Raw genomic sequence first — 27564 nt, 5'->3', positions numbered from 1 at the left:
AGGGTCGTTTTCACACACGTCCAGCTCGATCTGCAGCTGAAGCTGATTATTGAAGTCGGTGTTCGTGCTGCGTTTAGCTGAAGCATCTGATCCCGAGCAGCTGAGGGGGATAACTCGTATTTGTCTTTGCATGTGACAGGTTTGTAGACGGTCAATCAGGCAACAGCAACCACCAGATAACAAAAAGAAAACTGATGTGACAGTTCGACACAGAAACACCTGAAATATTCACAACCTGCAGGCAGAAGCAGGATGAGAAGTGACTGACAGCTGATTAACTCTGAAGGCTTGTTTGCCCAAAGCGTGCGTCTCTATAAACACATTTACAACATGTTCATTTACAAGAAACTCATATTTAGATTCACACACTCCTGTAATACACACTCCATCACACACACATGCAGAGGTTTTCTCGCACTCTGGTCACGTAGCGTCAAGACATGACCTGTCAATCACAGAGTCCATACATCCAGCCGGGTTTCTAATTGCCTAAAATCAATCTGAAGCAAGTCGACTCGCGCTTCGGCTCCAATCCCAGCTCACCCTCATCACCGCCGACATCAAGGGCTTCAGAGCGGCCGCGTTCAAACCGCCCGCGACAGCTCGGCCTCATCCGCGCCCATTCGATCTAATAACCTTCAACTCCTCCACCGCGGCCCATCAGCGCCGCGCGTTTTTACCTTGGAGATCAAATGCTCTGTGCTCCTTCTCCCCCTGGAGTATTCAAATTAAGCGGCTTCAAAGACGACCGAGACCCGCTGCTGCGATACAAAGACTCTTTACTGTAATTTTTTTTCAAAGTGGGTTTGCTTCTGCAAAAAGACTCCAAACTTGGCCTTTTCAGGAGGAGGGTTGCGTTCACGGTCGGCGTGTTCGGAGTTGGTTTGATACGTGAGCTGTTTATCTTCTGCTGTGTTCACACGTACAGTTACGACGCAGCAGGCGACTGCTGGTCTCTCATGAAGCTGTAGATCTGTACGTTCAACATCAAATCGACAAAACCTCTAATATATCTGACTTTAATGCTTTTGTCAAGCAAACGCTGATTTGTTGAAGATGTTCTGCAGCTTTGAGCGACGCCAAACTAAAACAGAAGAACCAAAAGCAGACAAATTAATGATTTTATAAATCTTCTTTTCTATTTTTACGGTTTAAAACATTTCAGGGGTTGAATACAGATTTAAGTCTCGATGTTTACACGCTGCTGCATCCTGCCTGTCGTGTCCGAATGTCATAATGTCCTGAAAGTGTAATAAACTGATGATGTCATACTTATTTTTTCTCGGAAATGTGCAAGTAAACATATTTATTTTACTGTTGGTGTCATGAACACACCAGCATCTGACTCTGATTTCAGGATATTACATTATCAGTTTTGCAAAAAATGTAATATATTACAAACAATGTTTATACTTGAGTTTTCCAATCAATCAATTTATAAATAAATTGTGATTATCTTTTTTTACTGAACGTGTCGCGGCAACATCGTCTGAAAATAATCAGGTCACCGGACCGAAAACGTCCTTCAGAAAAATGTACAGTTGTGCCCCGATGCACACGCACACACACACACACACACACACACACACACACACACACACACACACACACACACACACACACACACACACACACACACACACACACACTCAGCGGCAGCAGCAGGGTCTCATTAGCTCTCAGCGGTCTGACTGGACTGAAGATCTTCTAACAAATGACTTCAGATGGAAGCGACAGACTTGGTGTTAATTCAATCAGACGGGCCCTCTGTTGAGTGCTGTGTGTGTGTGTGTGTGAGTGTGTGTGTGTGAGAGTGTGTGAGTCTGTATTAGCATATTAAAGCTGTTTGTGAATTATTGAAGCATCTGAAAGACACGGGTGACATTTTCACCACTGTTTTAGGACGACATGACAGCGCTTTGATGACGAAACTGAGTGTGTGTGTGTGTGTGTGTGTGTGTCTGTGTGTGTCTGTGTGTGTATACAGTGTGAGTTCAAGTACATATGTTGTGGGTCAAAGGACTGTGTGTGTGTTTTGGGAATTTGTGTGTGTACGTACAGTTTTGAAGTTTTGAATGTGTGTGTCCAGTTTGTTTGTCCGTTACAGGTTTTGTGTTTGTGTGTTTTGTGTGTGTGTGTGTGTGTGTGTTTTGTGTGTGTGTTTGGTGGACGTGTGTTAACTATGAACTCCTCCTTCCTCTCGGGGTTCGTTCTTGATCTCCCGGCGGAGGTTTTGATGCAGCAGTGAGTTGGTTCGTGAGATTAAAGCGTTGAAGGAAACTCACACTTGACTCCAGATCTCCTGACTGATTACGATGTGATGAACTCTCAGTAACGTCTTCAGGGACGCAGATACACAACTACAGAAACATGGTCACCACATCTATCAGGGAGACGGACTCCTGGCTCTGATTCTTGATTAAGAAGCAGGCGAACGTGGCCTGGACTCTTTGTTGATTTCAGCTGATCGAAATCTCATTTATTTTATTGGTTTTAGACCTTTAAATGTGACTTTTTTCACTATTTGCTTCAATTAAATAGAGGCAGGCGTTAAATGAGTATCTAGTGTTCAGCTTTTGCAGTGACCAGTTTTTGTTAATTTCATGTTGTAGCTGTTAGGGATGCAAAACATCCAGCAGACGTCAGTTCGACATCTGTAAATGTTCACTATTGATGTCCAAGTGACGCCCGTACAGGGTTCAAAATGAACGTTTCTATAATATCGATTCTTCCCTGTAGCTCGTGCAGCATGGAGCAAAATTGTGACATCATAAAAAGTGAGTTCCTGGGTTTGGTGACTTAATTTTTCAATAAAAAACATGCAGTTTCACATAAGTTTGGACCGTTATTATCTTCATATCGGTGGACAGAAAATTGGAAAAACTAGAGCAGATAACCTCAAAAACTTGCCACTGGGATCTGTCTACATCTGCTGGATCTGGACCGGGTCATTTAGTTGGTCAGTTACAGTATGAGGTTATTTGGCTTTAGGGTTTCAGATTTCTGTCCAGTTATAGTCAGCTGCTGCTGCGGTACCTGCAGAGCGAGCCCAGTTTGCTCTTGACTCTTGATGATTGATGTAAACTGGCCCAAACTGGCCCGTGTGCTGCTGACTCTCCGCCTGAACCGGTCCAAGTCTGCACCCTGAAACTCCTCGCTAAATCTGTCAAGCACGCCCGGGCCAGAGTCGGATCATATTTGGTCATCCAGAGCCAGAACACGGCCAGGTGTGCCGACGATCAGCCAACCTCTGTCGCACTCAGCGTGTCACCTGTGTCCTGAACACTGCGCTCGTACAGGTGACATGTAAAGCTCTGAACCACCTGCAGGCAGCTGCTCCAGCCGGGCTGCAGCCCCTCCCGTACAGTACAGGCAGATTTATTTTGGACCACTGCTCAGTAGGTCACACCGTTAGCCAAGCTAGCATGAGCCAACCTGGCAGCGTGTGTGACCTACATTCTCACATGCCGGCCGCAGCAGGAGGTGTTGTGTTGTTGGGGCAGGTCACCATGGAGCAGCGCGGTGACTCAGCAGCCGGAGGTGGATGTAAAGTATCTGCCGACGGTTCAGAGCCGATGGTTCAGAGCCAGGTCATCTGATTTTACAAAGGTCACCTAGTTTAAAGTCTTGATTAGTTCATTTGCAGTGTGAGTGAATTCATATAAAACAACAGAAGACAGTGATTAAAGTGTGTTTGTTGCCAGTAAGGCCCAGTTTAAATTCAGTTATGATGTTTAATTTCAGTGTAAAAGTGCGTCGACGTGCAGGAAAACAAAAAACAAAAAACTTTATCAGGTTATATAATATGAAGAGGCGATGAAGTGAGTTACAGATTCAGTGTGAGAGCATGATTACACGTTTAGATCAGGATGTAATGCAGGTTTCGGGTTAAATAAGGAACATGGTTCAGTTAATTCGTGAATGATAACAAAATAAAAGCATGCTGTCACGCTTAAAAATTTAAAAATGTTTTTTTGAAACTAATATGGAGCTGGAGTCACGATGCGGTTAGCCTAGCTCGCCAAAAAAGTTAGCTCGGCTCGGCTAACAGTGACCTTCTAAGCATAAAATGTTGAACTGTTCCTTTAATGAGACAGTTTTCCCAGTTTTTAATGTTTCTTTTTGAAGACACGTGTTAGAAACAGTTGATGAAACGGCAAAATTCAACAAGTCGTAGTTGATACATACATTACATTACGTACATGGATGTTGTCTCGCAGGAGTAACAACAAACTTCTGGCGTCACTATTAAAGATATTTCTGCTCAGTGGTTTCCTGCTGGAGTCCGTCTGTCTGTCTGTCTGTCTGTGTGTCTGTCTGTGTGTCCGTCTGTCTGTCTGTCTGTCTGTCTGTCTGTCCGTCTGTGTGGTTTTATAACATCTCTATTTAGTTCAGTAACATCAGTCTGTGATAACTAAATATGTGGTGGAGACGGTGTTGATCCCTGACTGACGGGACTTGTCCTCCATGTTCTGACACATGAAGCTGGACCTGATCCCACATGAAACTGACTCACGTTTAAAACTGGAAGTGTGACGTCGCAGATCTTCATCAGTTCTGCTTTTTCCTGCTGCAGCTCGATGTTTTTGTTCTCTGCTGCCTCTCGTACATTTATACCCTCACGCAGACTGTTTGAACTCTGATCAGGTCGAGTCCAAGACGTTATTTCATGAAATTTTATCCCTTTTTGTAATTTTTAGCTGATCTTTTTGTGTGTGTGTGATTTCAGGACATCTGTGAGGACATCTCGGACCATGTGGAGCAGATTCACGCCCTGCTGGAGACCGAGTTCTCCCTGAAACTTCTGTCCTACTCCGTCAACATCATCGTCGACATCAGGTGAGTTTTCACAAGACTTATTCTTTATTGTTCTCAGTCTTAAAGCAAGTTTAGCTTCTGTGCATATCAGCACTTCAGAAGCATGGAAAATATGAAATTCATACAAGTGAGGCACGTTTAGATTGTTTCCAAAGCTTTTAATAAACCTCAAACTGTTTCTTATTAAATCAAAAATAATAAAATCTGTGACTGTGAATGTCAGTACAGTTTTTAACACTCACTTATAAATTAGGAAAAAGGGGAAACAAAGAATATCTGTTGGTTATAAATAAAAAACATTATTAAAAAGGAATAAAAACATAAACCAACAACTGATAAAGTCGAGTTTTGAGATCAATAAACCTGCAGGCTGTAATTTAACTCTCGTTAAAATTAATATCTAATTGATTTATTATTATTATTGTTATCATTAAAGAGCTGCATGGTGTTGTGTCTGTCTGTTTCAGGACGGTGCAGCTGCTGTGGCACCAGCTCAGAGTCTCAGTTCTGGTTCTGAAGGAGCGTCTGCTGCAGGGCCTGCAGGACTCCAACGGAAACTTCACCCGCCAGACCGACATCCTGCAGGCGTTCACCGAGGACCAGCACCAGGTACGACACGCACAAACAAATATGTTGATGCAAAAAAAAAACGATAAAAACAACTTTTTGTCACGTCTTGTTTTGTTGCTTCTGTTTTATTCTGACTTTATTTGGATTTCTTCGTCTCCAGACTCGCCTGGACGCTCTGACGGAGGTGGACGACTGTGGTCAGCTGACCATCCGCTGCAGCCAGGACTACTTCTCTTTAGACTGTGGCATCACCGCCTTTGAGTTGAGCGACTACAGCCCCGGTGACGAGCCCGAGGCCCGGGTAACCGAGCCCGACGGCGAGGACCCCTCCCAGGTGCTGGAGCAAACCCAAGCCTCGAATCTTGAACCGGAGGCAGAGGAGAGCGAAGGATCCGGCCTCTCAAACCACAAACTCCACAACAGTTTACCTGAGCTCACCACGCCCGCTGACTCAGCCAACCACAACCATTCTCCTATATTACCCACGATGCAATGTGGCGTGCCTAACCACAGTGAAAGTGCAAAGCGCCCCCTGCAGGGTGTGAGTCACAGCACCGAGGTGTCGCCCACTCAGCCGTCACTTCCCAAGAGAGCCGCTCTGTTCTCAGACGGAGGAACCGGCCTGGACAACTCCAGGGGAGGTCAGGGGAAGGTTAGCCTGGTGTCTGGGCTCCAGCACCAGGCCGAGCTGAGTCGGAGCACCCCCTCCCTCATGGATCCTCCAGACCGCTCCAAGTTCTGGTTGGAGCTGGACTCTGTTTATCCAGAAAACGTCTCACAGTCCTACGAGAGTCTGCAGGTTCGTCCCTCTTTTTAATAAACTTCCTAACTGCAAAAGAGACAAATGTCTTTTTAATGTATTTCTTTTTTCTTTCACTTCTTTTTCTTCCACTGAATCTGTCCAACAAACCCAAATTCTCTTTATCTGAACAGGTCATGAACGGGCGCAACCTCCAGAGAAACCATGTGAGCTCCAGACGCTCACAGGGGAGCGTAAAGAGACCGCTGACTGACCAGAGGAGCTCATCTGGGGCCAGACCGACCGCCGAGTCCCCCCTGCCTCTCCAGGAGCCGCTGTCTCAGGGTGAAATATCAAAACAAATCGAGAGGACGCAGAGGGAGACACACGCACACAGTGAGGGGGACTCTGACTCCTCGTTGCCCTCCCCCATGAGGGAGCAGTTCCTCTCCTCAGACCTGGAGGCGTCCGGAGAGGAGTCAGACCCCCGACCGCCTCGCGGCAAGACGGCGGTCTGGATCGTGAAGCGCCAGGGCCAGAAGGTGAGGCTTCATTCGTTTTGTTGAGGAGGAGAGTGTGAAGAACTGAGGTTTGGTTAAAAGTTTGTGTGACAGGGAAACACAAACGTATTCTGACTTCAGACTGTAGAAACGATCACTTATAAGCATCGAGTATATTTTTTTTATCTAGTTTTGCATCGAGTTTAAAATTCTGGTATCATAACCTTAGTTTGAAGTGCATTTTTTGAACAATATGAAATGTTCATGTCCTCCCCTCCTGCCGCAGGGAGCCCAGGTGTTATCATCAAAAGCCAGCCCAGACAAGGAGCACTGGTACGGGTCAGAGGAGTTCCTGGCCCTCCCCGCTCAGCTCCGTAAGACGGAGATGCTCGCTATGAAGCTGGAGAGTCTGGCTCACTCCATCCCGCTGGTCAGTTATATAGTTTGCACATAAATATAAAGATGAAGAAACAAGAAGTCGACCACTAAATCTTCTGTTTTAACGTCTTGCTGCAGAGACCTGGAAGCTGTGACTCGACCCAGGAGGCTCTGCAGGACGTGGACGACTGGGACCTGACGGAGCTCAACACGGACTGGGACGTAGGAGAGAGCGGAGACGACGTTCCTTCTCCTCCTCCGCCGCTGGTACATCACAGCTTCTTTAATCTTTTCATGGTTTTGACTCTAAACATTTTGTCGATCCAGAGTTCATCCCGTGTCTCCTGTCTCCTCTCAGCTTCCCTACAGACGAAACCTCCTCAGCCGGTTCAGCCGGTCCTCCTCCAGCGACATCGCTCCCTCCTCGCTGGACGGGAGCATCGAGTCCGGTCCCTTGAGCGACCTGCAGTCCGAAGACGAGGAGGGACGGAGGTCCGCGGACCGCCGCCCGCTGCTCACGGCGCCCCTGGTGGACGGGCGAGGAGGCGCGTCGCTGGTGCAGCAGCTGCTGGAGGACATTCAGAGTCAGGACAGAGACCCTGATGTCTGGAGGAAGATGGAGGTTTGTGCCTTTCTTTCTACACGTCTGTCTGTCTGTGTCCTCGCTTTGATATATCTCTGTCTCTCTGTTGTGTTTTTCTTTCTGGTTGTTTTCCTGAAGGTTAATTTCATTTCATAATTTTTCTGTGGTCTTTACTTCAGTCCTGTCGCTACTACAAACAACAAGCCCTCAAATGTACAACAAATTATGTTTGTCACCGATTTCTGATTCTGCAGCCCGACAGGACGACACTGTTTATCAGTTCGGGCACAAATATAAAAGAAATCAGCGTTCTGCGATTCGACTACTACACATTGTACTCGGGAAAGACCAATTATCAGCCTTTGTCTGATGATCAGAATCTGTGTTTTTTGGTCCGACTGTCGATAAAATAAATACATTTAAAAATGTGAAGCTTTGGTTCTGATGCAGCTGCTTCTGTGGTCTCACCGGCATCACTTTTCTGACTGGTTACATGTCACAATTAAATGTAATTGAGTAAAATCTACAGTATTTTCCTCCCGGCTATAGTAGAGAGGAAGTACTGTATTGATCGGCAACTGCAAAATTAATCGCTGCCTATTTTGATGATCGATTAAGAGGTTAGAGGTAAGTTATCTGATTCCAACTTTCTTCAGTGGGAATATTTTTATTTTGAGGTCGTCATCGTGGGCTTTGGAAACACTGATCAACATTTTTTTTTTTACCTTTTTCCGACTTATTATACACGAAACAACTGATCGATTAATCAAGAAAATAATCGTTAGTTGGGTCAGTCAGTAAACCATAATGTTGGATCCCTGCGCTCAACCTGCCGTCTCAAAGTCCGCCTCAGGCCGCCAATATGGCCGTCAGAAGTTGCATTACGTCACTTGTAACTGGACATTTGGGCATTTTCACGTTTCTGCGGCAGAACCATCAGACGAACGACAACAAGTCGAAACCCAAATCACCAACACGCCGACCTCTCTCCTCCCCTTCGCTGCAGCCGTCTTGATGGATTGGAGGGCTGGTATCGGATCGTCCCGTGGCCCCCGTTAATTCATCACCTCACTTCTAAAGGTCACGTTTGATTGGCAGGCGGATTATTGATGAGGCTGCCCGGTGAACTAATCAGTCATATCTGTCATATTGAATATGGCGAAATGTCAATAGCTCTGGGGATTCGTTCTCCTCGTGGCTGCTCGTTTAATTAGCGCTATAAAGAAGCTGCGCCGCCTCCCCCTAATATTTTTTATTGTTTTATTTTATTCACGTTTATTTCACTCCCTCTCTTTTATTGCCTTAATATTCTGGTTCTGAACACCTTTTACTCCCCCAGCAACATTTTACTTTGCTGCTGTAACGTCCCAGCGTCCCCTCAGGGATCAATGAAGTTCAGGATGTCTGTCTTATCTGGTGTTAGCCGGGTCAGGAGCTCTCAGACAGAATCACAGAGCTGTAAAAAGATTATCAGCGAGGATCAATCTGTGAATTAAAAGGCCCGGCCCGTGTGGAGGGGGGGACGTCCTTGGATCTGCGGATCAGTGACCCGGAAGGTCGCGAGTTTGATCCCCCCCCTCATCAAACTGTCCTCCATATTCCCCAAATTCATATCAGATCGTCCGCATTAATATTCAGAATTGATGATGATTTGACTGATGAAATGTCAGAGCTGTCCCCTGCTCGCTCCGGCTCGCTCGTGTTGTGGAAATATTTTGATCCTTTTTAAGACGGTCGGACGAACAAGACGTCCACGTGGAGAATATTTCTGATCTTTGGGATCTTCACAGGAATTTGTGAGGCTTGTTTTTGAAGACGAACCAGTGGGAAGGATTTGTAGACGATGTTGTGGTGACGTCTTCTCACCGTACTGTTTTTTCCCTGTTTTTTCCGTCTCTCTGCTTCACTTTCTCAATACTGATGAATATCAGTCATCAGTGTTCGTCCTCGTCAGTGCGAGAGACGAAGAGAGAGAAAAATATCAAGAAAATCATTATTTCCTTTGGATTAAAAGTAAAATTTAAAGTATTTAATATAAAATTACTGGTATAGAAGATAAGAATCCAGGAAACAACGTCTCTGAAATTCAATTTCTTCTGACGTCAAGGCTGGCAGATATCTTACTCCCAGTGTCTCTGTTTCTGAGAGATATTAGATGCATTTCAGTAAAATCCTCACATGTACAAGACCGTCTTCACATTGCATTTGTATTTAGAGTATTTAAAACTGATCTGCTGTCAGAAAGTGCTGAGAATGACCGTCGTTGTGCACTGCGTCATCTCTGACGAATGCTAGCGATGCTAAACTCCCTCAACAATACATTTCCTGTGACTCGCCTACTTCAGAATAAAAGAAAACTTGTGTTTTGCCAGTTGAATGCTTTTTAATGTGAAGCTGCAGCTGTAGGAAAGCTGTCTTCTCTTGTATTACGCAGGATCTGAATCCCAGTGCAGCGCTCTACATCCACGTCACCTCACGACATAATTAAATAATTAGTCATTTATAGTCCTCAGCTGTAAAATCACACGTAATGTCTGGCAGTAAAACCTCTAAAATCTCTGAGCTTCCTTCTGTAAAAGCAGCGTCTCTGATTAGTGAATTGCTGGTGGAGATTTTGCGCCCGCCCTCACGGCGTGCCCCTGAACGCCTCAGACACAATAAGTAGCTATAATCCCCGGCACGTTCAGGGCCCTGAGCAGCTTCCCCTGAATCATTCAGACCCCCTCTGGCACTCGGTGTTTCTCTTCTGTGTTCACGAGTTAAAAAAAAAAAAGAAAAGCCGGTTCATGTGAGACCCAGAACAACCCCGAAATGTAAAGTACTGAGTCTGGTGTTGGTGTGAATGGATGCAGATCCACGGATACAGAACATCTGAGGAGGTGAAACTCCTCTTTAATTTCTGTCTTTTATAAGAATCACAGAAATAAACACACATTCGTAAATTTGGCATCAACAGATCCTGAACATCCCCCGAAGATCTGAAATAAAACATGTTGGAGCTGCGAGGACTGAAGCTCCGCTGCGTCTCACATGTCACCTTGTGTTAAACACACACACACACTCACACACACAGACACACACACACACTCGTCGTTCCTCTCTGCTCCTGGGTAATTAGCTGATTAGCTGCTTAATTAGCAGCATGTAATCATGGCGATGGATGAGCCGCCTAATTGAGGAAGTGAAGAGAGGAGAAGGAGAGTTTCAGCGTGGAGGATGACATTCTGCCTCTCCGCTGAGAGTCTCTGCTGAACACAGAAATAAAACAGAACCGGGCCGGGGAGGAAGAAACTGTGGGAAGATCTCTGCTGGAGCAGAAATGAATCAAAATCCTGGATCAGAGCCGAACGGAGTCCGTCCAGGAAGTGTCTCTCCTCGGGGGGAGGAGGACCTGCTTCTGTTTGTTTGTTGTTGGAGGCGAGCGGATTTGATTCAAGTGAAGAAGAACCGGGTAGAATTTAACAGAATCAGAGATCAGGGCGGGTCAGACCGGCGTTTTCTACGAAGCCTGAACTGGATTTAGCTGTTGTTTTAGTTGGTAAAATAAAAGTACACTTACCTTTTTATTGTTCTGTGAATGGATTCTGGTCCCAGTTCACTGTAGAGCGAGAAAGGCGAGTCGTTTATTCCTTTAATGAATAATTAATAAAGTAAACTTCACTGTGTCTCCTGCTCGGGGCCGACTCATCTGTGTGAGCTGATGATTTTAAATTATTTTTTGAACCCAGAAACAAAAATACAACAAAAATAATGAAAGTATTGTTTGAAGGTTTTGGTTTTATTTGTCCAGGTCATCATAAATGTGTAACTCAGTGCGATGGAGCTGAACGGATTTTAATTTTTGGTGCTTACAGCTTTAATAAAATATATTTAAAGTATTTCCAGTCATACTCCACTACTCTGGACAAGTGCTGCACAAAGTTGGCCGACCAGATGTTTCTACAAAGTGCGTTGCTCTTTAGATAGACAAAAAACAAACAGAAATATTATTTTAAATATATGTTAACAATTTTCCGTGACACTGAAGTGGGATCATTTTGTATCTTAACAACACAACAGGTGTTTGTTTTCGGCTCGTAGCCACCGATAAATTTCAGTTTGGGCCAAAAAGTTTGAGTGTTTTGTCTCTTTTTGGCGAATAAACTCGACACTGGACTGTGGGAGAGACTCTGTGACCGCACCTGTAAAGAAGGAAACAAAAACCATCTTCACTGACTGAGAAGTAAAACCTGACGAAATGATAAATAAGAGATATCCAAGGCCAAAAGTCTGCGCTGTATTATTAACACAATATCAATATTTCATTTCTTAATATCACTGACGGACGAGACATTTCACTGTTCAGCTGCTGTTGCACTGGGAGCCAATCAGAGCTCTGGATTCTTGGTGAAGAACGGGGACCTCATCGTCTCGTGTCAGGAAGTCGTCAAGACGTCTTCGTTAAAACAACATGAAGTCAGTGTCTGCCGTCTCAAAACGACCCCGACGTCACACGAGGCACAGCTGACTCGTTAGAGCTCGTTAACTGAGGTCCGTTTAGGACGTAGACGAGTTGAACTCCTCGACTTTATGTTTGTAAATGTAATTAAAGTACTTTTAGTTTGAACTTTCCCCCTCGTTCGACCTTTACTTCCTCCTTCTCGCTGTCTTTGCTGTCGGACATGAATATTTTATCCAAGGCTTCTTCTTCTTCTTCTTCTTCTTCTCCCCCTTTTGACCGTCTGGACGCTGTTGTCTCGACCTTGACCTCCTCATTTCATTTGTAACGGCGCTCACATAATCTGCATCCACGTCGTGTTTATCCGCCGGCTCGTTTCCTGAAAGTTTATGAGCCCGACGGACGGAAATATACATACGCACAAGCCTCCTAATTGCGCTGTATGGGACGCGGCTCCTGAAGCGCACTGAGATTTCCTGCAAAACAAAAACAAAACAACTAAAAGAGACGGCAGACGGAGAAACAGTCCATCAGTTAGATAAGTGTCCTACACGTCATGTGATCACATTGTATGTGCTGTCTGGGCCGGCGTCGGCGTCCTCAGTGTGAGGTGTCTGTGTGTTTGGCGGCGCTGCGGCACGCCGGCCTATCTGAGAGCAGTGGGAGACAGACAGACAACAGACTCAGATCAACACTTGTCTGATTGGCCCGGCGGGGGGGCAGGGACGCCCACCGACAGCAAAGGGGATAGGAAAATAAGAGAGAGGAGGAGGAGGAGGACGAGGAGGAGGAGGAGGAGGAGGAGGAGGTGTTCTCTTCTTTTCTGTTTCTATAGATGAACAGGTTAAGGAGGTAACGCTGACAGGAAGTCGATCGGTTTGCAGATTTTAAGTGATTTTTATGGACTAAGTTGGAAACTCTTGTTACGACTAACAGCTGAGAGGATTTAAAAGCGATGCTCGTATAAAATAAGAGTCTGTTTTATGTTAAAAGTCAGAAAACAGCCAAAGTTGAAGGTTCAACATCGTCTGAAAATGTTGCAGATGTTGTAAAAACCTTTAATCTGAAAGTCTTCAAGTAAAAAACGTTTCAGATGCTGCTGACATGTGCGGCACTTTGCACCATGCATCATGAATATCTCACGTTATCCTTCAAAACACGACTACAGCTGACTAAATAAAACAATATTCAACAAAACAAATATGTTGACATCAACGTGACTGATTATCAGGAGAGCTAAGCAACGTTGTTAACATCAGTAACAGATTCTCGTGACATTTCATTGCAAAGTGTGACAAAGTATAATTTAAATATGTGCAGAAAATGTAAAATAATAGATGTAACTGATGGTGACGACGAGCGAGGGTAGCAACGATGATTCGTCAACTAATCACGTACATCCCTTTGTTAAATACATTCAACATGTCTATTAATAAGAGTTTAAGAAGGCAAATAAAACCACAGTATTGTTGTATTGACTCTGTCAGTATCTGATCCATAACGTGACGTTTTTCATGCAAAAACACGAGAAAAAGACATCAGACTCTCTCAGCTCTCTCATTTCCAGCTCCACATTTTCAGTTTTATAAACTTTGGTTTGAAACATTTTAACGATGTAGTTAAACTCACAGCAGGTCGTGTAATTTCTGCCGTTAGTGGTCTCTCGATCAAAACAACAACAAAAAACTTTAATGAGGTTGTGAAGAAGCGTTGGATCGTGAGAGCCGTCGTCAATGTTAAACACAGTCCCAGTGAAGCTCAGACAGAAATGTTCACAGACGTTTCAAACTTTTATTTCCATTACATTCAGTTTAGCCCACTTCCTTCCTCTTTGACTCATCATTTGGTGTTTTCCTGGAAGATTTAGCGACAGGTGAACAAATGAAACGCACCTTTACCTCGAGTGAAATGAGGATTTCTCTGGGTTGGAACACTTTTTTTGAATACTACAACAAAATATTTAACAAAGATCATTTTTAAGATGCTTTAATACGGAAATCTCATCTATTATATGTAGTTGTCAGCTGCAGGTTTATATTTTTGTGCTGTTTTCTTGCACTGTTACATTTTTGGGACACTGAACCTTTAAAAATGTAGATTTTGACTTTCTATCACATGATGCACTGAAAATACAATCAAGAGAGTAAAATCAAACATTATCAGAGGCTGCGTGTGTGTGTGTGTGTGTTTGATTACATTAACATCGTACGGCTTTAGAGATGAGTCTATCCCCACGGCAACAGACAGCTGGTAGTGGAGGGGTCTCTGCGGGATGATCTCAGGGGCTCAGTCAGGTGTGTTCAGGTGTGACGGACGGTCTTATCTCGTCACATACCTCGCTCTTCTTCTTCTTCTTTCTTCCTCTCAGCGCTTCAAATGTTCACAGACAGAAAGTTCAAGTTTGAAAATAATAAATAAATAACAGAAAATGAAAGCAGGAAACATAAAGGTGTGACGCTAACGAGCCGTGGAGGCAGCTGCAGTCCAGGTTTTAACCCAGAACTCAGCTGCACAGCTTTTTTTTCATGTTTTCTATTAAAAAAAATGATTTTAATGAATTTCTAATCAAACTCTCGTCCCCTCCAGTTCTTTAATTTTCCGTCCAACGGTGTAAAATGTTCGGCGTGACATCTTCACGTAGTCACACTAATAACTTAACCCGCTGTGGAAAATTATCCGCCTCACCTCAATCCCCCAAAAATGTTTGTGCAGCCCTGCACCGAAAATTGATGATTTTAAACGTTGTCCTGGTCGTTACCTTCACCAGGTGCTGAACTGCTGCTGAACCGGACCTCAATCATCCAAAACCAACAGATTCTGTCGGCCTCGAGCACGCTGGCAGCTAAAAGTTAGCATAATAACGACGTTAGCATGCCTGTTTCTATCCAGTGTGAAGGAACATGTGAGGTCTTTTTTAATGTAATATTAATAATAACAGGCAGCTTCAGCTTGTCTGGACCTGAGGATCCTCCTCCGCTCTGCTGCTCTCACTCTTTCTTTAGTCTTTCACATTTAGCTGTTTTTTTGATTGCTGGCGCTGCCGAAAAATCTTAAACCTCATCGTGGTTAGTAAAATTGAGATTGCAGAAATCCGAACAGACTCGGCTGCTCTCCGTCTGCAGTCCAGCAGCAGTCGTACGGTTTGTTTGTCTCCGGGCGCATTAAAAAATCCGACCTATTGCCTGTAACGTATTAATCATCGGAGCCGAACACGGTCTGCCGGGAGTTCGAGTCTAAATCTATCAGCGTCGTCCTTCAGAAAGCCCCGTCAGCTGAACGGTAATTATCCAGCGGTGAAGAGCTGAGCCACAGGAGGAAGAGATGAAGCAGATATCAGAGCAGTTATCCAGGCGGCAGAGGATCAGATCAGGCGTTTCAGCTCCCAGCAGGCCTTTCTGCCCCTCAGGAGCCTCACTGGTTTAGAGACATCAAAGCAGCCGTAAGCAGCCCAGTGCATGCTGGTCGATATCCAAACCAACGCCACTCCCTCTGCTGCCATTCACGCCTGCATCCTCTTCCTCTTCCTCCTCCTCTTCTTCTTCTTCTTCCTCTTCTTCTTCTTCCTCTTCTTCTTCTTCTTCTCCTCTTATTCACCACATTTCTCTTCTTCTTCTTCTTTTCCTTCCTTCTCTTCTTTAATCCTTTCCTCTTCCTCTTCCTCCTAGGCTCCCCCTCTGTTCTCACTCTTCCTCTCCTCTCCTCTCCTCTCATTTCCTTTCCTCTTCCTCCTATGATCCCCCTCTTTTGCCACTCTTCCTCTTCCTCTCCTCTCCTTTCCTTTCCTCTCTTTTCCTCGTCCTCTTCCTCTTCCTCCTACGCTTCCACTCTTCCTCTCCTCTCCTCTCCTCTCCTCTCCTCTCCTCTCCTCTCCTCTCCTCTCCTCTCCTCTCCTCTTCCTCTTCCTCCTACGCTTCCACTCTTCCTCTTCCTCTCCTCTCCTCATCCTCTTCCTCTTCCTCCTACGCTTCCACTCGTCCTCTTCCTCTCCTCTCCTCCCCTCCTCTCATCAATACTTTGGATTTCCATCTCTCCTTCATAACAAGCGTTGGAGAGATGGACGGGATCATATCGATGTTTTTATTTTATTTATTTTTTTAAGGTTCACGGCTGTAATTAACATACCGCCGCTCAATCGTTCAAGGTTTGTATCTCACACACATGTCGACGCTATCGACGTATAGAAGGTGCACAAACACACACATCTGATCATTACAGGCGAGCAGACACACCTTACACACACACACACACACAGACACACAGACACACACACACACACACACACACACACACACTCACAGATTGGATCCAGCGATTTGTAGGCGAGGTGTAAGCATGGATGCACACATGTGGCAAGTAATTTCCATCAGCTTTAGCTCCTCGCCGCAGCCTCCTTCACTCCGCCATTAGTTTTGGAGGTAGCTCTCAGCGATAGATATGAAAACAACGGCGGATGTATAAAATATCAGAATTGTCTTCTTGATGATCTGCAGTCACAGTTACACTTGTTATTCAGACGGGACGTTTGAGGTCTGACTGCAGAGAATGAATTCTGGAGCCGGCGTCGTCTCGTTCGTCTTCAGTTTTTATGTAAATGCCGCTCCTCTTCCTCCTCGCTCTCCCTCCGTCTCTTTGTGCCGCTCGTGCTGATCTTTGCAGCTGGATCGTATCCAGACTACAGAGCGTTCAGGCTGCAGCTCCTCGCTGACCTTTGTGTGGTTGTGTTGGTGGAAGCTTCTCTCTGTGGAAGTGTGTCTGCCTGCAGAGCTGCAGCCGACACCACCGACTGCTGGAGAACACACAGGAGACCATGAATCTGAAGCTTGTTTTCATTTAAAGGTTCATAACACAAGATTTAATTTAGTGACAGAAACAAGCTAACAAAACGTTTCTTCTTCTTCTTCTTCTTCTTCTTCTTCTTCTTCTTCTTCTTCTTCTTCTTCTTCTTCTCTTCTCATGTTTATCTGGAGTATTTACAGTTGACATGAAGACTAGAAACACAACCAATTCTTCAACACAGCCAACAGTATAGTTTCATATAAAGGTGACATGTGTAACGATGGCGGCCGACCCGTCCTACAGTCCAAACCCACAGCGTGAGTTGGGAATGAGAATCAAAAATCATCTTTTCTTACAAATAGCACCTTTAACTGACGGGGAGATCTTTGAATTATGACTCTTTAATAAGACAGAAGTATTGTTTCATTGTTACAGAGCTATGAAACTTTGAAGGACGCAGATAAAGGGACAGATTTTCACTTCCTGTTTCCTTTCAGCTCGACCGCAATCCTTCCAAAAACTCAACCGAGTAGATTTTCAGTCTGCTGATGAAATAAAATATCATGTTTGTGATGTTACGTTCAGTAAAAACATTTTCTCGTTGTGCTAATTTAAAAGAATGTCATCCAGGCGGTTTTACGATTCGAAACATGTCACACCCAGTGTGTTTTTAGATTTATGTTTCAGCTAATGAGAGAGTGATGTATTTAATATATCAGATTCGTGGACGTGAGCAGGAACTGTCACCGTCGACTGGAGATGAACCCTGGACTCTGACTGCGACTCCAGCGCGGTCAATAATTTGTGTCCATGTACACAAGTTGACCCAATAATGTATCCAGAATTATCTTCATGGAGGCGATATGAACATAGAGGGAATAAACTCACTCTGAGGAGTCTTTTTGAGCAAAACATGTTTGTTTGTTTCTGTAGATTTCCCTCACAGATCGATATCAACCCTTAAAAATCCTCCTGCCGTCAATCTAAACCTTCGTATCCCCGCGCTGTATCTCGTATCGGACCTTGAAACCGGACTATGATGACAGGACTCTGCTGCAGGGAGTCGCAGTCGGTTTGTCTGCTGCTGAAAACACATCTCTGCTGTTTAAACGTCTAATCTTTAATGTTTGTCGTCTCTTTTGTTTAAAGCTTCTCTGTGTCTGATCTTTGCTTCACCTCGTCCACCAACTGTCTTCTTCTTCTTCTTCTTCTTCTTCTTCTTCACCTCCGTCTCTCCTTCATGACTGAAGCTTTAAACTCTCTCCTGACCTGAAGGAGATTTAAATCAATACTGGATCAGATTCTGCTTCTGATCTTCTGCCCGTTCTTCCAACAAAAAGACGTAATAAATTAGCTCGTGTGTCGCTCTGACGCAGCGTCGCCTGATTTTAGATTTAGCTCTGAGTGTGTTGGAGTCACTTCCAGGTGGAGGTGCTTCACTGCCTCCTCATTAATGCTCCTCTCAGCCAGTAGATGGCAGTAGCTTTCCACCAGCCAACGAGCATTTCTTCTTCTCTCCCTCTGTTGTTTTTCTTCTCTTCTTCTTCTTCTTCTTCTTCTTCTTCTTCTTCTTCTTCTCTGTCTGTTTGCTCTCATGAAGGACATCCTGCCGGTGATGGAGACATGTTCAACTCTGCTGTCTTTTTACAGATCTCTCTTTTTGAATCTCTTCATCTCAGCGTCTCTTTTTTATTTTCCTGTTGTTCATTTTGTCTCTTTTTCTTTCTTTTCTCTCTGTCGTCCACCTTGTTTCATTTTCCATCTCTTCCCCTTTTATTTCTCTTCATATTATATATTAAGTAGCTGTTTATTTCTTTTTAAAAAGTTTCCCACTGTTTTCTTCCTGTTTGTGTGTTTTCTCGCTCTCTCTCTTTTCGTCCCTCTGTGCTGTCGTTGTCTGCTCTGTATTTTCCCGGCTGTGTCTCTGCCTCTCTCTCTCTGTATTTATCCTAATGTGTGTTTACCTGTTTGGTCCTGCGGGTCTCGTTTTTGTTCTCTTTCTGTCCTTGAATTAATTCATCTGGAATCGGCTCTGAAACATCGTCCAGCCGCTCCTCCTCCTCCCCTCCTCCTCCCCTCCTCCTCTCCTCCTCCTCCTCTCCTCCTCCTCCTCTCCTCCTCCTCCTCTCCACTGTTTCATCCTCTTCTCCTTCCAATCTGTTGCTTCTCCTCTCTCTCTCTCCCTGTTTCATGTCGCTACCTGTTGGATTTCTCCCTCACCTTGGTTTTGATGTTTGAACGTTTTTGATTCCTCTTTATTTTTGCTCTTTTGTTATTTTCTCTCCGTCCTCTGCAGTGTTTGTGTGTGTTGTTGTGATGTGAGTCCAGCAGGATCTGGACAGCAGTGTGTATCCATGTTAATATTACTGGTTTTATAAAATCTCTCTCTCTCTCTGTGTCCCTCTGCCTCGCTCGTCCCCAGTGCTTCGTGCAGCAGTTGGACGGGTTCATCTCGTGGCTGCAGGAGGCGCTGGACAGCACCGAGAACTGGACGCAGCCCAGACAGGAGCTGGACAGCCTGAGGGTGTACCTGGATACACACCTGGTGAGAACACACACACACACACACATGCTGGCACACACACACTCGGGATACCAGGGTCTAACCTTACCCTTAAGACCAAGTCATAACCCTCCTGCACTGCGGCCCTGTGAAGAAGGGAGGATTTGAGGGGAGATGCCGTCCTCCTTTGTAGCCAAACAACCAAAACACATCCTGCTTGTTCAGCTGCCATCCCAGCAGCAGAGAGCGTTTTCTGAAAGTATGCAGATGCAGACGAACAATGGCGGACACCGATCAAGAATTCGATACTGATACCTCGACTTGGAGACCGGTTCCTGATCGATCCTTTTCTCGCTGTCGTTTTTTAAACCTCATCAGTGTTGTTTCATCAGTTAGCGTAAATGTTACTGATTTCCTTACACGTGTTGTTTCAGGAGAAGCTAACAGGAGTTTTTAAATCCTTGTTTTCTAACTGAGCCTCATCTCTGGGCGTCTTTCCTGCCTCAACACAGCCAATCAGATCGTTGCACAGCAAGTACGCTGCGTGATTATTGGCTCACTGGTAGTCGATCAAGTATCGAGGCAGTTCTGACGGTGCCATAAAAGTCTCGATACCTGGGCCCATGGACATTCAAAAGGACATTTTTATATTATAACATTATTACAAAATCCTCCACCGTCGCCATGTCCTGCTCTGAGCTGCCCTCTAGTGGATGTATTGCTGAACATCCATGCCAACGTGAGGGACGCATGGAGGCAAGTGGGCAGATGAACGTTTCTATTTTTATCTGTAAAGGCGACATGAATGAGCTTTTAAATCCACGGTGCTGTCCGTGGTGCTGAAGAAGCAGATGGATATGAAGTTTTTTGAACACTGACTCTGTTTAAAGCAACACAGACCTGTTGTTCCTGTTATTAACTGTGATGTAATGTGGCAAGGTGCACAGACAACACAACACAATGATGACAAACTGAGGACGATGAACACACCTCGATGTTTTAAATCACAAAAAAAAAAACTAAAATAGTCCAAATTTCATACTAAACACCAATCAAATCCATTTGTAAAGATTCTCACAACTGAGATGACTTAATAACGAGGGTGGTGCTGATTCTCTGTCTCTGGAGCAGAATCAACTTTAATGGACGTCAAGCCTGAACGACACAAGATTTTTGGGGCGGAGTAAAAAATCCTGACGTCAGATTTTTCTTAATAATCCCTCAAATGTAGGGATGCACGATATATAACAGACAGATGCATTAGCGGCCCGTTAAAGAAATTATATCCGATAACACAAAGCTAAATTGCTTTTGTTGACTTAACAAGTGCAGCTTTACAGTTGTTTTGTGAGGAGCCAATAAAAACAGAGAAGAAGAAGAACCAACACTGCTGCAGATGTGTAGAGCCACGCAATGTAGACGAGAGCCACACATCAACAACACAACAATAAACCATCTTTGCTCTCTACGTGAGGAGATTATCGGTTATCATATCGGCTGAAATAAATCCTTGGAAATGTGAGCGACGCTCCGGTGATATTACTTGAACCAAAAACAGACGTATAGTTTCTTTTTTGTGTCCGTCAGCTCGTCTTCAGTCGGGCTGACTCGCTTCCTGTCACTACAGTAGACTCTGTGTTCATATAGTCCAGATGTGTGAGAGCAGTTGTGACTTTCAGCACTTTGGATGAACATGAGCACACAGTAGAAACAGCTGACAGGAGGAGGAGGAGGTCATCCATCCTGAAACCACAGAGCGCCGGTGTTAGAGAGGGATGATGGGAAAATAACCCTGAGCTGAGGGATTTCATCCTGGTCCTCTCTTCTCTTTCATCTCCTCCTGTTTCTGCTTCTCTCTGCTCTCCTCTTTGTTTTCGGACCATCTGCCCTTCACTTGCTCTCCTGTCGCCTGTACTTCTTTTCATCTTCTCTCACTTCCTGTTTGTTCAAATCAAACAACTCGTCGTGTTTCTTTAATTTACATCCGACATCCTCTGAAACAACCGGGCGCCTATAGATCACACACACACACACACACACACACACACACACACACACACACACACAAGCACTTTAGCAATTACTCACATGCTTTATGGCAAACATATGGGCTTCACACACACACACACACACACACACACACACAAACACGGCGCAACACTCATCAAAAATGCATTCAAGAGTACAAGGAAATGAGACATGAACACACACATCACATGTCACCGTAACAACCGACTCATGTACGACGTTGAGTGTGTACACACACACACACACACACACACACACACATGCACACACATGCACACACAAAGGCAAACAGACAGATTGTATTTGCATATAAGCGTACAAATGCAAACATATATGCACAACAGTAGGCATGTGTTTTAGCTACACACACACACACACACACACACACTTACACACACACACACACACACACACACACACCCAGAGGTGCTATTTGCATACATTTGCATGTTCCTAGACAGATTTCCAAATCAGCATCTCCATATCCGTCCCTGCAGAACAGCATCGTGAGCACACACACACACACACACACACACACACACACGCACACACACGCAGAGTTGTCTTATCAGGATATTTATTTCTGCTGTGTGTGTTCGTGTGTGTTTTTGTTTGTGGTTTGTTTACACGTGTCGACTTTGTTGTGGTTGCCAGCAGTGCTAACGTTAGCGGCGGTTAGCTTCAATTAGAATTCCCGGCTCTTAATTGGCGCGTCTCGTTAAATAAAGCAAAAGGGGATGAAAAAGCATCGCTAATAGGACTTTGAACTGCTACACTGTTGATAGCGTGTTAGCTAACCGACTCCGTGTGTGTGTGTGTGTGTGTGTGTGCTGCTGTCGATAGTCACACTTGCACTTTGTAGTTATTAGTGTGTGTTTGGGTGTATAATTGTGTGTGTGTGTGTGTTTTGTTGATTAGTGCAGAGAGAGACAGGTTCCCTCTCTCGTCTCTTTGTCTCTGTGTCTCTGAGTTTCATGTCTTTTTACTGTTTCTGACGAACTGGGTTTGAGTTTTACTCGTCTGTTTCCTCAAAGACGCTGGAGTCAAAGGGAGGCGTTGAAGCTCTGGGTTCAATAAACCAGCTCAGGTTTGTGCTTCTAGTCACTGTTGACTTTTTCAGTATTTACCGACGACCACACTCTTTCCTCGGGTTTTTAAAAGTACCCACAAGTTATACTGAACTAAACCCCAGAGGTTTGGCTGAAGCGCCTCAACCCTGGAGATTAAAAAACTGCCTCAACATGAGCCGGGCTGGCAGGATGCAGTAAGACACGCTCGTTCACTGCTTCATACTGCCTCCAGCGCCTCACCACCACCACATACACATACACACCAGCAAGCAAGGGGTTGTCGCCCTAAAACACGGCTGGAGATGCAGAGAACACCCAGTTTTGTTGGAAATTGTCTCGTGATGTCCTTAAAAAAACACGGTCTCAAACTGCAGTCGCTGACTCGGCAGCTTTCTCTCCTGTAAGTCACCGTCACCGTCACCGTCACCTCGCGATATGAAAGTGAGGTCATAAACACGTAACGTGAACGTGACATGACAGAAACGTCCTCTCCCTCAGTCTGCGTCGTGAGAGGTTGGTTTTAAACGAGGAGCTGGTAGTGAAAACCCGCTGACAGCTAAATGAAATTGCAGTAGCCGGGACTCAGCCTGTAGAGGGCAGTCAGAGGTGGTTTGGGTTGAGTTGCTCTCTAAGTAAAAGTAAAGATATCACGAGTCATCGATACTAATTGAATATCTTCAGCATGAGATGCACCGTATCTGTGGACAACTCTTGAGGTCCAATTAGAGTCCAGAACCAAGATAATCCTCCTTCATAAGGCTTTCAGTCAGATGGCATGATCCAGATTAGCGACCCCTCACCTCCCACGTCAGATGACGGCCCGCAACTCCAGATTATCTTCAGATTTTTAAATTTGGACTTGTGTACTGATCAGTCGACTGATTGTTGAGTTGACTCATCGTTGCATCTTCAGACGATATCCAGCCTGGTTCTTCTAAAAGGTTTCAGGGATCATGTCAGCCGGCGCAACAGTGTGGCTCGTTGATGTGTTTTTGGACAGCAATGGATCTTTATGACACAGAGGACGAAGATCAACCGGGCTGCGACACAAACACGACAGCAGAACATCGCCGGACGTTTCCTGTCGTCACGTTTTTAATCACGCAGTTTTATATGAATCTGATGTTTTAGTTGTTTTATTCTTCCTCTGATCTCCGTCTGTCTGTCTCTTTCGTTCCCTCTCACACACTCTCTCTCTCTCTTTCTCTATATTACTTTCTCTTACGCACATAAACACACACACACACACACACACACACACACACACACACACACACACACACACACACACAGCTCCAGGGCAGCAGTGGGTGGAGTGAAGCTGCTCTCCCAATTGAATATTTGGTCCAGCTGGCGTGTGTGTGTATATATTTCTAGTGTGTGTGTGTGTGTGTGTGTGTGTGTGTGTGTGTGTGTCTATATGTGTGTTTTAGGGCGCGTGGAGCGAATAAGCACAGGTCTTTCCGGAACCCCGGGGAGATCAGTGAGGCGAGAGGACGCTAACACACACACACACACACACACACACACACACACACACACACACACACACACACACACACACACACACAGGCTGCTCTTTGTAAGGCGCTGAGAGATGGCGGCCAATGAAAGGCCTATTGATTGGGTCTGATGGGCGATCCAGGCCTTTGAATCCCATTACCAGCAGCAACACACTATTGGTGGCAACATGAGGGGGGAGAGAGAGAGGGGGAGAGGGGGAGATAAAGAGGTGTGAGAGGGAGAGAGAGGTCTCAGACTACCTCCACACTAACTGACTGAAGCTGAGGGAAAAAAAAATGCAGATTATGCATGAAAACAGACGCAGCAGAGCTTCAGATCTTCATCCACGACCGAGACATCTGAACGATCACGGCTCCGGCTGCAGCAGGTCGTCAATGTATCGATCGGTTGTCAACTACCAAATTACCAAGTCACCAACTATTTTGATAAACGATTGATCAGTTTAAGTAATGTTTTGACGGCAGCTTCCTAAATGTGAATATTTCCTGGTTTCTTTCCTTCCTCTGTGACGGTAAACTGAAGATCTTTGGGGTCGAGGACGAAACAAAACATTGATAACGCTGATTTTTCACCACTTTCTGACGTTTTATGGACAGAAAAACTAATTGATTAATCAACAAATGATTAGACAATGACAGCAATCGTTTCCTGCACCTCCAAGCATACGGTCCGATGCTGTGTTGAGTTAAAGTCTTCTGGGTAGATATCAGTGAGGTGCAGCAGCCTTTCTAGTAATTAGAAACGTGTTTGCTAACGTTAGCTTTTGCTAAAACCTAAATTCAGACTTTCCAACTCGCTGAACGAGTTTCATATTTTTCTCTCTCTGATGTTTCTGCCTCTTATCGATGCGTCCTGGTGACGTTGTGAACAGTAACTGCTGCTGCTGCACCGAGAGGTCAATAAAATCAGTGTTTCATGATCTGACAAAATAAACAGACGTGCAGCTCCTCCGACTGAAGGTCCTCAGGTGTGTCCGCTGAAACGCAACGCAAACTGCCAAAACATGAAGAAGAAGATGAGTTTGTGAATTCAGACTCGTGTCGACAGAGGAGGAAGAGAGAGAAAGAACGTGGGAGAAAGGGATGAGGGAGGCTGGAAAACAAGAAGGACGGATCAGAAAGAGGGAGAGAGAGAGACGAGAGGAGATTATGTGGAAGCCAATTGAGGGATGACAGGGGAGGAGAGGAGAGCCAGGTGAGAGATGGAAAGGGGAGCGAGGGATGAAATAGAAAAGAGGCGAAGAGAAGGGGAAAAAAGGACGGAGGGAAAAGAGAGAGGATTGCATTTTATTGCTTAATATAAAGGCTGTAGGAAAATAGAGAGAGAGCGGGAGAGAGAGAGCACACACACACACACACACACACACACACACACACCTCGGGGGAATACAGCCCATAGTTTCACTCGGCTCGGTCTGAATGGAGACAATTTGATCATCATTATTACAAAGAGTCTTTGATCAGATCATGTCTCATCAACCTGACTGTGTGTGCGTGTGTGTGTGTGTGTGTGTGTGTGATCAGTGCAGCCCCTAACACACAATCTCAATGTCAAACCTCAATGTCATCTCGGTATCAGCGCCGCACACCTCTTAGCGCTCCTCGCTAATATGCTAATGCTAAAAAGCTAAATGATATTAGGTAGGCTTCTGAGGGCCGTCCTACCCCGCGCTCCAGGCTAATATGCTAATGCTAACAGGTAATCTGATCACTCAGGCTTTGAAGCAGCTCGTCTCTCAGCCCCACTGTGTGTGTGTGTGTGTGTGTGTGTGTGTATGTTAATCAGAGCAGGGAGTTATAACGTTTGAGGCCACCGGCCACAGCTGCTGAGAAATCACCACCTCCACCTGCTCCTCTCACCGGTTTGATTTTTTTAAATTAATGATAGAAGACTAGTGATGGTTAGTTACCTGTTGACGAGACTAACTCACCAGTCAGTCAGACTGTCGGCCCAAAAAACACAAAGTAGTGTGTGTGACTGGGAGCTTTGAAGCTTCAGGTGTCAGACTTTCGCCTCGAGTTACATTTAAAGATACAGTTTTACTTCCTGATTGATGCAGGACACTGAGATCATTAATGACATTGTGACTGTTACCTAATCGACTCAGTAGTGTTGATTGCCCTCGACTCCCAAAATGATATCACCGCTTCCAAAACTGTACCAGCGACACATCGGACCTTCATCGTGCGATCGCAGTTTGGTCCAGTTCAGGCAAGAAGAGTTAAAACAGTTATTATGTAACTTCAGTCAGTTTCTGTGCGTGACGTGGCGAAACTGTGTTAGCAAGTAAAAGTGACTCCTTGTGACTTTCGGCCTCCTGCGTGAACGTCTTCCTCTCTAAGTGGACAGTTTTTCACCTCGCACTTCTTCACCTGACTTCCTCCTTTGCTGCCGTTAAAGTTACTACAACCACTAGAGGTCGCTGCCTGAGAACAAACACAATAAGCTGCTTTCACAGTTGAAATATAATAAAACTGTTTTCCTGATGAGGAAGTTAATTTCTTTGCAACCTGAACAACGGTCACTCTCAGCTGACGAGTCTTAGTTTTTGGTATTTTTGTAGTCCATTACTTCTCAGAGTAGTTTCCTCTGCTCATTACTACATGCATAAACACACACACACACACTGGCTGTCTTGTATCTGTCACACACACACACACACGCACCCTCTCTCATTCTGTCTCTCAGACACATAAATACATACACACAGCCTCTTATTACCGCCTGCTGTCTGACGTACATAAAAGCGCGCTCTGCACGCCTTATCATGGTGTGATTGATGGCTGGCTGTTCTACTCTTATCGATTCTATGCTCTCCATATATTAAACGCAGGAAACGGAGCTGGATCGTCTCGTGGAATAAGGCGCTGAAATACGATCGCTCTCCGATAGCCCGGCTAATCTGCACAACCTAATTCATTCCTAACATCAGCCGGCCCTATCCCTGAGACGCAGACAGTCACGCTGTGTTTTCTGTAGCGCTGATAAATGTACTTTATGTTTATTAGCTGTGAGGTTTTTCACCAGCTTATCTGGAAATTATGTGGGGCAGAGTGGCCGCCGAGTCTGTAAAATTACTCAATCAGCCGTGAGATTTGAAGTAATTTACGAGGTTTGCGGGGCGGTAATGATCGCAGAATGCAGACAGTCATGTTTTATTTGGATAATATTGATATATGAATGTGTTTTTGGCTGCGTGCTGAAGAGATATAGCTGATGGTTCTGCTTTCAGAGCGATATTTTATTGTTTATCTGTGAAATGTAATATGTAAAGGACGGTGTCACCGCTATCTGCTCGCAGCAGTTAAAGCTGGTGGAGGAGATGTGTGGCTTTAACGTCAGAGGAAGCACGAGTCTGGTGTAGCAAGGCAGTAATGCTGCCAGGGTTGAGGGTTCGATTTCCCACTGAGCTCAAAAACAGGAGTTTCTCTTCTTCTCATCAAAAATCAGAAACCATCTTGCGTCTTCACCTCTTCACCTGCGATTGATCGCTGGATGTCAACTTTTTTTAAGATTAAAAGTTCTTCATCCAATTAAATTTACACGTGTGCATCACTGAAAGCATCCCGTCAACACCCCATCAATCTGAAAATAATCAATAGATCCACTGTTTTTGCACCATTTCCTGATAAAGATC

At 44.9% G+C, this 27564-nt stretch overlaps 1 protein-coding gene across 1 annotated transcript in view; it reads left to right on the top strand.

Moving 5' to 3' along the window:
• akap6 (A kinase (PRKA) anchor protein 6) overlaps nucleotides 1–27564 on the top strand; it is a 154611-nt gene that overhangs the window by 9633 nt on the left and 117414 nt on the right. The window contains exons 3-11 of the mRNA XM_073483069.1: nucleotides 4730–4839; nucleotides 5286–5427; nucleotides 5549–5722; nucleotides 5771–6187; nucleotides 6322–6669; nucleotides 6914–7057; nucleotides 7144–7272; nucleotides 7364–7627; nucleotides 19225–19347. Coding sequence (XP_073339170.1) covers nucleotides 4730–4839; nucleotides 5286–5427; nucleotides 5549–5722; nucleotides 5771–6187; nucleotides 6322–6669; nucleotides 6914–7057; nucleotides 7144–7272; nucleotides 7364–7627; nucleotides 19225–19347 — 1851 coding nt within the window. The remainder of the gene's footprint in view (nucleotides 1–4729; nucleotides 4840–5285; nucleotides 5428–5548; nucleotides 5723–5770; nucleotides 6188–6321; nucleotides 6670–6913; nucleotides 7058–7143; nucleotides 7273–7363; nucleotides 7628–19224; nucleotides 19348–27564) is intronic.

The sequence above is a fragment of the Pagrus major genome, chromosome 16, assembly GCF_040436345.1.
Source record: "Pagrus major chromosome 16, Pma_NU_1.0".
Classification (NCBI taxonomy): Eukaryota; Metazoa; Chordata; class Actinopteri; order Spariformes; family Sparidae; genus Pagrus; species Pagrus major.
Note: the sequence above shows the minus strand (reverse complement) of the source record. Positions and strands in the feature narration are given on the sequence as shown.